This window comes from Panthera leo, chromosome D1 (genome assembly GCF_018350215.1).
Source record: "Panthera leo isolate Ple1 chromosome D1, P.leo_Ple1_pat1.1, whole genome shotgun sequence".
Lineage (NCBI taxonomy): Eukaryota > Metazoa > Chordata > Mammalia > Carnivora > Felidae > Panthera > Panthera leo.
Genome location: NC_056688.1, coordinates 64,855,080 through 64,868,861, shown reverse-complemented (window position 1 = coordinate 64,868,861; position 13,782 = coordinate 64,855,080). Strand labels below are relative to the sequence as shown.

The 13,782-nt window shown below is 43.7% G+C and overlaps 1 protein-coding gene across 1 annotated transcript; it reads left to right on the top strand.

Annotated features, from left to right (window-relative positions):
- Positions 1-7,518: 7,518 nt before the first annotated feature.
- Positions 7,519-11,064, top strand: NLRP10 (NLR family pyrin domain containing 10). Its single transcript, XM_042907012.1, has 2 exons — positions 7,519-7,801; positions 9,428-11,064. Exons 1-2 carry the CDS (start codon positions 7,519-7,521, stop codon positions 11,062-11,064), a joined length of 1,920 nt encoding a protein of 639 aa, XP_042762946.1.
- The last annotated feature ends 2,718 nt before the right edge of the window (positions 11,065-13,782 follow it).

The window sequence follows — 13,782 nt, the reverse complement described above, 5'->3', positions numbered from 1 at the left end:
TCTGAATGCCTACAGACGCCGTCCCCGGAAGAGGCACTCATTATTTTTTAAATAATGTAATGAACAGGACTTATTATCCAAACCAAGAACTAGAACATTCATTAATTTTTTAAAATGATGAACAGGACCTACAACCCAAACCAAGGATTAGAACATTATCAACAGCAGTATTATGAATTAATATATTAGAATATGAATTTATTAAAATAGAATTATATATAATAGAATTTATTACTATGAAAATTAGAACATTATAATAGGTAATATTATCATGAGTATTAGCATATTATCATTCAGTGGTATGCTAGTAAATGTTTAACAACCAGCTCCCTTAAAAAAAGTGACCCTAGTTTTGTTATCAATTTCCATAGTATAGATATTCCTATCATGGTTGATTTCAAGCTACTGGCTCTCAAGATTTAACAACTGGCTCTCAAAATTCCTGAAAATTTGCCAACTGGCTTTCAAGAGCTGGTATGGGTTGGATCCAGCACTGCTGCTTTACATATACCTATTGCTCATGCCCAAGATCTCATTGCCTTCCCGCCCCACCCTGATAAGTGACTATTCACCTGAATTTGTGTGTAACATCATTTGCTTAAAAATTATGGTTTATTTCAAATATATATGGGTTGACTAAGTAATATACTCTTTAATTCTTCAGTTTTTGAATTCCATAAATATGGCTACACCAGATTTCCCTTGATAAGTGTATTATATATCTTTTTTCCATTCTTTTGATTTCAAGAATTCCATATCTTTATGTTTTAGGAGGATCTCTTGTAAATAGCATATACCTAAATATTTAGAAAATCCAACTGCCCACATTTGAATTTTTTGGATTCCCATACCTAGACTATTATTTGGGTTAATTTCTAACATTTTATTATATTTTTAATTTTTTGATGTTTATTTTTGAGAGAGAGACAGACATACAGAGCACAAGCGGAGGAGGTCATAGACAAAGAGAGACACAGAATCTGAAGTAGGCTCCAGGCTCTGAGCTGTCTGCATAGAGCCTGACATGGGGCTTCAACAGGCGCTTAACTGACTGAATCACGCAGGTACCCCTCTAACATTTTATTGTTTATTTTTGTTACACTTTCCATTTTCTTTTTTTAACTTCTATTTGGCCTTATAATGTGGTTATTTGTCTGATTGTGTTTTCTTAAGGTTCTTCTGCTAGTTAAGAAACACATTCTAATTTTAGCATTTTAATTATTGTTTTTGATTTTGCCATGCCTTTTCTTATTTGTTAATTACTTATCAAGGGAAGTGATTCCTTAGTGTACAATATTCATATTTCATAGTTAAGGATTACAGGTCAGTGACAAACTTCTGTGGAACTCAATCCAAATAAAACCTTTATATTCCAATATCATTTTGCACTCTGAAAGACACCTGCCTTCTTCATCTCAAAATCTTTCATGGAATCAAAATTTCTGTAGAAATCCATATACGCTTCTTTTTGTGGCTCAGGCACAACAAACTTAAAAAAGAGTGGAACCCCAAAGGGATACAATGAATGCTCTAACAGTATGGAATTGCAGAGGCTTGGCCAGAAGGGTATACATCTGAAGTTTTGTCAAAGCACTGGGAGCCATTATAGTTATTCTCCTCAACATCAACTCCCTGACTGATGGAGTGGTGGTGTTCCAGCAGCACACAGGTGCCAAAGTTACCATGCATTTTAACTCATTTGTTTTGAGTTTAAATAGCTGTACCAATGATATGAGGACTTTGAAATGTTCTAGCTCTGATATTTCCCATTCTGATTTGTGCATGTACTTTGCCAACCTGCCTGTTTTTCTGACCGCCATCTTGCTAGCAGTTGCCAAGTCACTGGGGACAATGCAGTTCTCCTTCTCCTCCAAGGCCATGTGGGAGTACTGTTGAGAAAAGGCAGCCTCTCATAGCAGAGATGGATACTTCCAAATGGCTGTATGGAGTCGATCTCAAGAGGAACTTTAAACTTACCAACCCCATATGCTAACTTTGTTAGAACTGACCAAAGTATAAAAGAGAATATGGTGACCACCATAGGGGCCAGAAGGCACCTTTTCAAGGGACCTTTGCATGGAAGGGATGGTCTGGAGTTGGAGCCCCTACCTCTATTAGGCAGGCCTGGAAGCAGGGGGTGATGATGCATACTGAACTTTGCCTTGGCATTTGCCTCCATGGGTGAGGAAAGATTATAATGCAGGCACGGAATTCTGGTAGCTCAACTCAGAGACTTCAATCCCTCCACACATATTTCTAGTTACTCTTGTTTCTTGAGAGTTTGCTGTTAAGAAAAACCCTCTTTACAGAATAAGTGTATAAAGTATGTGTGTGTGTGTGTGTGTGTGTGTGTGTGTGTGAGACAGAGAGAGAGAGAGAGAGAGAGAGTGCTTTCTGTTTCATCCGCTTATTTCTCTCTTCTGTCTTTTGTATTTCTTTTCTGACTGTTTCCACCCTTGGCCTCTGTCTCTTTGTCTCCACCCCTTCCCTTTCGAATTCCATTGCTCCAGTTTCAGTTCTGCCTACAGCCAAGCCAGGGTTGCCTCATTTCATGTCCTGTCTCCACCCTTCAATTAAAACCAGTCTTTTTACATCTCATTTCTATTCCTTCCAGTGTGACTTTCAATCCCTGACCCATCATCTCCATACTTGGATCCTTCTAGGGAAGGCCAGTCTGAGAGTCTTCTCAGTTAGTGGACTCAGTTTTCTGTGTCATGCTATGTATGTGGCTATGTCTCATTCCATTTTCCCATTTTATCTCTTGGGCTTGATTTTTTGCTGTCTTGCTTCGGTCTCTAGCCTCAGCTTGGTTAAGTCTCTGGGAGAGACCAATTCCCATTCCTTCCTGTTCTCCTGGATTCTGGCAGAACTCACTGAGCACTGGGCACAGAGGCCTTGGGGAGATAGGGGGAAAGGTGCACAAAAGAGGCTCCAAGCTGCTCCCTTATGGCCTCTCCCCTCTTCACCAGCAGCCGTCCCACCCTTAGGAGATGCTCTTACTCATCATTCAAAGAGAATCCAGGGACAACCAGACATGAGTACCCTCACCTGACCACAAAACTCACAGACCCGCTTTGCTCTGCCAAATGACCCTGTCACTTTCCTCAGGCATGGATGGAAGATGTTCCCTCCATTCTCCTGTCAAAGGCCCATCTTTTGCTTTTGCTTTGAATCCTGCCTCAATCCACAGCTCAATTCTCTCCTCTGGTACTTCTCTCTCTTGCCTGTATTTCTAACCTGATTCTGTGTCAGATGATTTTTTATCAGCATCTAAATCCTTCCCATACTCTCTCACATTAAAACAAACAAGACCTTCTTTTGGCCCCACATCCCCCACATCTTCTCAGGACCTCTCAATTCCTTTTGTTGCCAAGCTTCCTGAAAGATATGTCTATATACATTAGTTAATGTACTTTCTTTTGTACTGAGGTTTAGTTGACATACATCATTATATTTATTTCAGATATACAACATTATGATTCAATATATGTTTATATTGTGAACTGATCATCACAACAAATCTAGCTAACATCCATCATCATACATAGTTCCAAATTTTTTTGTGTGATGAGAACTTTCAAGATTTACTCTTACTAACTTCCAAATATGCAATACAGTATTACTATCTCTACTTCTACCTCCTGTTCTTACTTTGCTAATTTTTATTTTATAACATATATGCTCATAGTTTAAAAGATCAATTAACATCAAAAAGCTTGTGCTCCAAATCCAGTACTTTCCTGGTCCACTTCTCCAACCCCCTCCCTACTCCACTACCTCCATTCTCTCTTTCCTGAGGCAACTGCTTTTATATTTAAATTGTTTCCTCTTGTATCTCTGCACTTTTATTTTTTTATTTTACTATATTTACATTTATTTATTTTTGAGAGACGTAGAGAGACAGAGAACAAGTGGGGGAGGGGCAGAGAGAGAAGGAGACACAGAATCCGAAGCAGGCTCCAGGCTCTGAGCTGTCAGCACAGAGCCCGATGTGGCGCTCAAACCCACAAACTGTGAGAGAACATGACCTGAGCTGAAGTCAGATGCTTAACCAACTGAGCTACCCAGGTGCCTCTCATCTCTGCACTTTTAAATAATAAATGTCTACTGCTACCTTTTGTCTCATCAATTTTATGCACTATCTCTTGACTTCCTATGCCATAATATTCCACCACTGTCCTTTCAATATGGTTATATTATACATTTTAGTTAGATCAATATTCAGCGGTTCCATTATTATTTCTATGCAAACATTATTTACAATGGAGTGTTGTAGTTTATTATTATGTAAAATTCTTTCTTATTTTTTGTTTTTCCTAGAGCTAGAATTTCTATATTCTAGTTATTTGTTTAGTTTTCTTGGTATTGAATGTTAGTTTCTCCATACCTTCTAGTAGCCTCTCAGTAGGATCTTCCAGAGGGCCTAGAAGCATCTGTTATTCTGTCAATTCTTTTTTCCCCCTGGAGATGATCTGAGAGCCCTATTCTCCTCGGTCAGGGCTTCTGTCCTGTCCCCACTCTAGGCTCTCTGACCAGGTGCCTTGGGCAGAGTGGGGAGGGTGCTTTGTTTTCCTCCTTGTTTGGATTCCTGTTTCATGGAGCTCCTATATTTCTCCCTTTTCACTTTGGTGGAGCACATCCTCCAGTGGTTTAAACAATGTGAAGAAATGGTGCAATGCATGGCTGAGGACATGGTGGTGACAGTGCCTCCATTCCTTTGCCTTGCGAGTCAGACTGCCCCAGCCTGACCCTGTGTCAAGTTGTAGGAGAGTGCTGGGGTTTCAGAGAGGGAGAGGAAAGGGCTGCTGGACTCTTTTTTTTTTCTTGGTGACAGAATAGGTCATCCCTTTGGCCATTCCCTTGTTTTTCAATTTACTATGTGCAGGAAGGAAGTCAAGTTTTCTTCTGATGAGCAGCGCTTATCTACTGAATGTTAGATGGAATGTGTGGGTGTTTCTGCTGCTCTGAGGCCCTGGGGTGCTTCATCTCTCCCAGCCCCAGATGGGCCAGGGCCTATTAGGTATGAAAGGGGAGGTGACGGGATTGTCCCACCCACCCTTTTAATCCCAGCACCACCAAGAAGAAGTGAACTAGTGGGTTTGGGCTAAGTGGACCCAGGCTTGGCTGGGGTCTGACTAGAAAAGAAGATCTGTTTCCCTCAGTGCCCAGGACCTGGCTTGTTGGGCTCCTGCTTAAGGGAGGTGAGTCATCCCTAACTCACCTCCAGCTCTTTGAGTCCAAATGGCCTGAAGCCTAGATAGCAGATCTCCTTGGCACCCTCTAGTGCTATCTTTTCTTGCTGTCTCCTGAATTAGCTCTGCCAACAGCAGAGATTTTCAGGGGAGCCTGAGAGTTTATTGTAAATCACTCCTGTGTCAATAGGCTTGCTTTTCCAAACTACCCCAAGACTTGCACCCAAAGTCCCTTGTATCCTAACATACTCTGAAATTTTTTTTCTCACTTTTTGGTGCATAGTTAAAATGCTGGCATTTGAATCTCAGTGGCTTTCCCCATATCCAAATACCTTTATCTAGCTCTCAGACATTTTGCTACTGAGATGGATTTCCCATTGGTTATAGATCAGAGGGGTAGTTCTGGACTCTGAAGTCTTCTAATTGTTGCTTCTCTTCTTCTGAAGACTGCCACCCTGTCAACATATTAGCTCTATATTTTAAACACAATTCAAGATCCTGTTCTCTCTAGTGGGGGATAGCAGTTAGTCTAACGACATGGTTTCTGCATCTGTCTTCTATGGTTTTTCTTTTCACATCTTTCTGTTCCTATTTACCCAGGTCATAGACAATGATTTAAATCCTGCCTCTTTGCCCACTGGTCCGGCTCTGGAAAATTCTGGAAAACCACTTTTCTCTCAAATTTCTTATCTGGAGTAACCCCTAAGATAGTTTCTGTGATGATCAAGAGAGATAATACTTAGAAATCATGGGGAAAAATAACCCAGTGAAGAAATGGGCAAAAGACATGAATAGACACTTTCCCAAAGAAGACATCCAGATGGCCAACAGACACATGAAAAGATGCTCAACATCACTCATCATCAGGGAAATATAAATCAAAACCACATTGAGATACCACCTCACATGGGTCAGAGTGGCTAACATTAACAACTCAGAAAACAAAAGATGTTGGTGAGGATGTGGAGAAATAGGAACCCTCTTGCACTGTTGGTGGGAATGCAAACTGGTACAGCCACTCTGGAAAATAGTGTGGAGGTTTCTCAAAAAATTAAAAATAGAACTAACTTATGACCCAGCAATAGTGATACTAGGAATTTATCCAAAGGATACGGGAGTGCTGATTCATAGGGGCACATGTACCCCAATGTTTATAGCAGCACTTTCAACAATAGCCAAATTATAGAAAGAGCCCAAGTGTCCATCAACTGATGAATAGATAAAGAAGATCTGGTTTATATATACAATGGAATACTACTTGGCAATGAGGAAGAATGAAATCTTGCCATTTGCAACAATATGGATGGAACTGAAGGGTATTATGCTAAGTGAAATAAATAAAAGAAAACCAGATATCATATGTTTTCACTCATATGTGGACCTTGAGCAACTTAACGGAGGACCGTGGGAGAAGGGAAGGGGAAAAATAGTTTCAAACAAAGAGGGAGGCAAACCATAAGAGACTCTTGAATATGGATAACAAACTGAGGGTTGGTGGGGGGGTGGGGGAGGGGGAAATGGATGATGGACATTGAGGAGGGCACTTGGGATGAGCACTGAGTGTTGTATGTAAGCAATGTATCATGGGAATCTACCCCCAAAGCCAAGGGCACACTGTATACACTATATGTTAGCTAACTTGACAATAAATTTTAAAAAAAGAAAAGAAATCATGGGGCACAAAGTGAGCCCTCAAAGTGACTGTTCTTTTATTATTTGAACTTGTCTCCTTATCTGAATTAGAAAACTTCCAGCTTTGAAATCCTGTGTGTGCTTGAGTCCATGAGGCTGATTGCGAAGCCAATGGGTTGATGATATAGAGTTTCTACCTTCTTGCCAGGACTCCTCAGTAGTCCTAGCCAGTATGCTTCAACTCTGGATAGGTTCACAAAGTCAGGGAAGGGCTCACTTTGAAAACTTAAAGAAGTATATATTTTTAACCCAACTGTCTTAAGTAGGCATTTAGGGCCTGATAGTGTGTGTGAGAGGGAGAACGGGGGCGGAGGGAGAGATGGAGAGATAGAACCTATACACCCACATCCCTTCCTTCCTATTTGCTGGCACAGACACACGTCAGCTGACAAAAAGGCACAGCCGGGAATGAGTAAGAAAATTCCCTGCTGTCCCACCTACTCGCTTTTCTTGGAATTTTGCACACGTCTCTCTCTCCTCTCTCCTTGGCCTGGGCTCAGCAGCTTGCTAAACACCCAGAAAGGAGAGTGGCTGAGGTGCCTGCAGGCTGCTTTTCCCTCAGTGCTCACCTCTCTTCCCCTCTCCCTTGCTTCTCCAGGTCACTGGTCTCAACTCGACCCTTCACCCCAACACCATGGCCCTGGCCCACAGCCCCCGAGAGACATTGCTCTGGGTTTTGAGTGACCTTGAGGACAAAAGCTTCAAGCTATTCAAGTTCCACTTACGGGACAGAAGCCTGCTTGAGAGGCAGCCACAGCTGGCTCGTGGGGAGCTGGAGGACCTGAGCCGGGTGGACCTGGCTTCTTTGCTGATTTCCCTGTATGGAGCACAGGAGGCCTCAAAGGTGGTGCTCAGGATCCTGAAGGTCATGAACCTGTTGGAACTAGTGGACCAGCTCAGCCACATCTGTCTGAATGGTGAGTGCAGGAGGGGATGACAGGAGGTCAGGGTAGCCCCAGGACTATGTATGTAAGCAATGTATCATGGGAATGATACCCCCATGACATTTCCAGAGACTCCCACAGCCTGTGATTTATGCTGTCTCTTACTCTTGCCCTCTGTCCATGCCTAGGATCACCAGTGCCCAGGGTCCTGGTGGTCTCCAGCCCAAGGCTCTGACAGCCTGAGCCGAAGGTGGGGATTTATTTACAGAAAGATTACTATTATCTTGTGGCCATAATGCCCCCACCTCCTGCCTCCAGTCATAGTGCCACAGAAAAGAAGAGGAGAGGAGAAGGACTTAGAGATTGGGGAAGATGTTGGTGAAGGGGATTCCGCTAAGCAGCAGAAATGGCATCAGGTGGTGGGGGTCTGACCTTGCCTTAGCTGCTGTCCTAGCAGGCAGCTCAGGCTATTTCCCACAGAGGACAGTCTGCTTCTGCGTCCTTCTCTCTCAAGGAACTGATGGATTGATGCCGCCCTAGAGTGCAGGATGGGCATGGAGCCCAGAAGGTCTCCTGTCCCTTCTCATGGGGTGCTGGGGGGGTGCTCCATCCATAGACCCCTTTCACACCTGAGACCTCTTCTGGCACAAAGTCATGGCTTCTGCTCAGAAGCTGGTTTATCTTGAGCACCTGCTTTGATTACCAAAAATATGTTTCTATTACTTCACTATCCTCCAGCTTCCCTTCCCTTTCTCCCCTCTCTGTCCTTATCATTTCAATTTTAAAAAAGTTTTTAATTGTTTTTTTTTAAAGTTTATTTATTTATTTTGAGAGAGAGAGAGATAGAGAGAGAGAGAGAACAAGGGGAGACAGAGAACCCCAAGCAGGCTCCGCACTGTCAGCACAGAGCCCACACAGGGCTCAATCCCACAAATTGTGAGATCATGACCTGAGCCAAGTCAAGAGTCAGATGCTTAACAAACTGAGCCACCCAGGCGGCCCTGTCTTCACCATTTGAAATGAGGATGTTTCATCGGAACACTCAGTCATATACACAGAGACTTTTACACATATACATATTCTTACAAACACCTACTTGCTGATGCACACTGACATGCCTTCCTCACACAAAAATACACAAGCTTTTGGGGTGCCTGGGTGGCTCAGTCAGTTATGCATCCAACTTCAGCTCAGGTCATGATCTCACAGTTCGTGGGTTCAAGCCCCACATCAGGCTCAGAGCCTGGAGCCTGCTTCAGATTCTGTGTCTCCCTCTCTCTCTGCCCCTACCCTGCTCGTGCTCTGTCTCTCTCTCAAAAATAAGTAAACATTAAAAAAATACATAAGCTTTCATAGGTGTACTCTCATGGGCATGTGTGGATACAGTCACTCATACCCCACAGATACCCACACACACAAAACACACCCTTGCACACTCATATGGGTGTACACATGCACACCAGGCATGTAAATGTGTGCAGATACACACACATACACATCTGTAGCAGTCACTGTCCTTGTGGCTGGAAGTATAAACTTCAGGAAGATAGAAGTTAGCATACACAATGAAACTAGAGATCAGGATCTAGAGTGTGAACGGCCTTCTTGGTCCTTCTTTATCTCCATGTCACCCGCTAACACCCCATGTGTCTGGCTCAGATTACAGAGAAATATACCGAGAGCATGTGCGCGGCCTGGAGGAGAGGCAAGAGGGGAGACCCTGCGGCAGCCACAGACAGCTGCTCCTCGTGGCCAGGCCTAGCCAGGAGAGCCCAGAATCGTCTGCCCTCCCCGTTCTGGAGCAAGAGCTGGACTCCGTGTCGCTGCAGGCTCTGTTTGATCCAGGAGAAAGGCCTTACCAAGCCCCGCCCACAGTGGTACTACAGGGGTCTGCTGGCACTGGAAAGACAACACTGGCCAGAAAAATGGTGCTGGACTGGGCCACTGGCACCCTTTACCAAGGCCGGTTTGATTATGTCTTTTATGTCAGCTGCAGAGAAGTGGTCCTGTTGCAGGAGGGCAGACTGAACCAGCTCCTCTTGTGGTGTTGTGGGGACAACCAGGCACCTGTGGATGAGATGTTGAGGGAGCCAGAGCGGCTGCTGTTCATCCTGGACGGCTTTGATGAGCTGCAGAGGCCCTTTGCAAAGGGCTTGAAGAGGCTGAGTCCGTGCCCCATGGGGGAAATCCTGCACCGTCTAATTAGGAGAGAGATGCTTTCCACGTCTTCACTTCTTATCACCACCCGGCCCCTGGCTTTGCCGAATCTGAAGCCCTTGCTGAAACAGTCGCATCATATTCACATCCTAGGCTTTTCTGAGGATGAGAGGAGGAAGTATTTCAGCTCCTATTTCACGGATGAGAAGCAAGCCAGAAATGCCTTTGACATTGTACAAGGGAATGATATTCTCTACAAATCATGTCAGATTCCAGGCATCTGTTGGGTGGTCTGCTCCTGGTTGAAGGAGCAGATGGAGAAGGGCAGGGAGATCTCAGAGACTCCCAGTAATGGCACAGACATCTTCATGGCCTATGTCTCTACCTTCCTGCCGCCCAGTGACAACGGAGGCGGCTCTGAGCTTACCCGGCACAGGGTCCTGATGGGTCTGTGCTCCTTAGCAGCTGAGGGGATCCAGCACCAGAGGTTCATGTTTGAAGAAGCTGACCTCAGGAAGTACAATTTAGATGGGACCAGGCTTGATGCTTTCCTGAGCAGCATGGATTACCAAGAGGGATTTGACATCAAGAAGTTCTATACCTTCCGCCACATTAGTTTCCAGGAATTTTTTTATGCCATGTCCTACCTGGTGAAAGAGGACCAGAGTCAGCTGGGGAAAGAGTCCCACAGAAAAGTAAACAGCCTTCTGGATGAAGAGGGGCAGGCAGGGAACGAGGAGATGACCCTCAGTACACGGTTTTTATTGGACATATCGAGAAAAGAGACCTCCTCGAACTTTGAGCTAAAGTTCTCCCTCAAAATTTCTCCCTCGGTACAGCAGGATCTGAAGAATTTTAAAGAAAAAATGGAATCTATAAAATGTAACAGGGCCTGGGATTTGGAATTATCTCTGTATAAGTCTAAAATAAAGAATCTGGTAAAGGGCGTTCAGATGAGCGATGTATCGTTTAAGATGGAACATTCAAATAAAAAGAAATCCCATGGCAAGAACTCATTTTCTGTCAAAACCAGCTTGAGCAATGGATGGAAAGAAAAGCAAAAATGTCCTTGTGACAATAATATAGCAAAGGCTCAAGAGAAATCTTCTAATGGAAAAGGCAGAGAGGCAGAGGAATGAACGATGGGGCGGGTAGGAGCAGCATTTATCTGGGAAGCAGATAGAACTGAAGGGTTGGGAAGGTGGTGGGGGTAGGGACCGGAGGATAGGGGAAGACAGGGTGTAAAAAGGAATGGACAGATGAGAGATTACACTAATGGGTACTAGGAGTGGAAAAGCAGAGGAACAAATCGAAAATAACATTGGATAATAGGGGATCAGAAAACTTGGAACATAAGATGTGGGGAAAGTCCATGTGGAATGAGTTCCCAGGAACAACCACATTTACCATCAATGGCTCAAAATCAGTTATTTAAAATCCCCTCCTCCTAGAGGCTGTTTATAACCTCCTATACTGTAGAGTTTCAGTAACCCCTCTTATGTGTCAATGTCAGTCACCAAACATGTGATTTGACTCTTTGTATAAAATAAACTTCTAAATATAATAAACTATGGATTGTGCTTATTCTATAAAATGGGATAATGTGAAACATATCATATCAACATTTATTTTTTTTTTCAACATTTATTTATTTTTGGGACAGAGAGAGACAGAGCATGAACGGGGGAGGGGCAGAGAGAGAGGGAGACAAAGAATCGGAAACAGGCTCCAGGCTCTGAGCCATCAGCCCAGAGCCTGACGCGGGGCTCGAACTCACGGACCGCGAGATCGTGAACTGGCTGAAGTCAGACGCCCAACCGACTGCGCCACCCAGGCGCCCCTCATATCAACATTTAAAGGAAATAGTGTACTGTGTCATACTGGAATATCTCTTTGACTTTGTACTTGTGATCAATTGCTGCTTAGATAGTAGCTCCCCATCTTTCTAGAAACTTCTAGAGTTTCCATGTTGGAAATAAGCCATATCTTGTTACAGATCTTTGGTCTTGGAAGGTCTACTGTGACTTGACTTAGCTTTGTACTAATACCATGTCACTTGTCCTCATTGGTGCCATTACCTCCCTTTTATTTTTGTAAAGACCAGTCAGTTCTAAGCGGTAACTCATAATCTCTTTTTCTTCTTTGGCTCCCTCTGTATAGAAAAGAAGAAGAATCAAAGGAATTCCAGATGTAGTTCGTGACTCATTTCTTAGATGAGGAAATTAAAGTTCAGTTAGGGGCCCTATCAATTTCTGGGGTTCCTCAAAGACATCTCTTAGTTCCCATACCTCAGTCAACAGTGTAGAGGCCCCTGAGGACCTTGTGCCTAAGCACTGCAAACCTATCCCCACCCCAGCTGTTGCTGCTGGTGTCAGCACAGCTGAGAATGTCGGTGCTGCTTTGGACCCTCAGTGCCCCACAAAAAGGTTATAGATACCCCTCGTTTTGCTTTTTACACATTTTTATTACTGTCATGACTCCTCACAAATTGATTCCATGTGTACCAATTCCAGTAATCTGCTGGACATGCCCAGACGTCTGAATCCAAGGGAACTCAGCCTTGGATGGTCAATTGGGACATCATAACACTAATTATTATTAATTCTTTTTCACACAGGAAGGTTGGTGGCTCCACATTTGATAATTAGATAGATTGCATATTGAACACCTAGATTCAGGGTACATGTAACAAACCTTATGCGTGTGCATGTACTTAATTTGAAGAGTAATTTGTACTACGTTCCTACAGAGGCTGGTTGGCATCCAGTGAGAAAGGCTGTGTTGTCCCCTACAGAGCTTAGATGTTCACAGAGACCAACTCCCGAACGTCATACAGAATTTGGGCACAATGAAACAGGTGCTTAGCTACACTGCTGGATTTTCATGGGGCCTAGGAGGCCTGCTTCAAAAAACATGGATCTAAAAACCACTGAGGTTTAAACATATTAGGATTCACGTTCAATCCAAACTAGCTTAAGCAAAAATTAAATGACCCACTGTATTTACTTTTTAAAAAGTAATGATTTCTAGTTTTAGGTATGTCAGGCTCTTTTTATTTATTTATTTAAAAAAATTTTTTTTAATGTTTATTTATTTTTGATACAGAGCATGAATGGGGGAGGGGCAGAGAGAGAGGGAGACACAGGATCGGAAGCAGGCTCCAGGCTCTGAGCCATCAGCCCAGAGCCCAACTCGGGGCTCGAACTCACGAACCGTGAGATCGTGACCTGAGCTGAAGTCGGACGCTCAACCGACTGAGCCACCCAGGCACCCCTGTCAGGCTCTTTTTAAACAACGACATCAAGGTTTCACTCTCTCTCTTGTCTGTTGCTCTTTTTATAGTCACCCTTTCTTCTCATTTCAGAGAGTGGCTCTTACATGTCAGAGAAAATGGCCATAAGAGCCATTTCTCTTATGGTCTGCTTAAACCATCCTTACAGTCAATGACCCTAAAGGAACAGAATTGTCTTTACCAACAGGTCTAGCAGAGAAGTTGGAAGAGGTTTCTGACCTGACCCTAGATATGTACCAAGCCTTGAACAATCACTGTGGTCTGGAAGATGAACTTCTCTGACTGGATAGCCCTAAGTCTCATGGTCTAGGCCACACCCCCATGGCTAAGTAAGAAAGGATCAGAACTTCCTGAAATGCATGGAATGGGAGAGTAGCTCCCAAAAGGGAAGGATTCTGAACAGGCAGAACAATATGTCACACAGACTTTACACAAATACAAGTGTGTCTGATGGTCTGGGATTCCCTGAGGGGGCTGTGTAAGAGGGAGATGCAATGAAATCCCTGTGGATAGAAGTCTGAAAGAAAGGGTCCACTGGGCTTCAGGACTTGATGGTCAAAGGGAG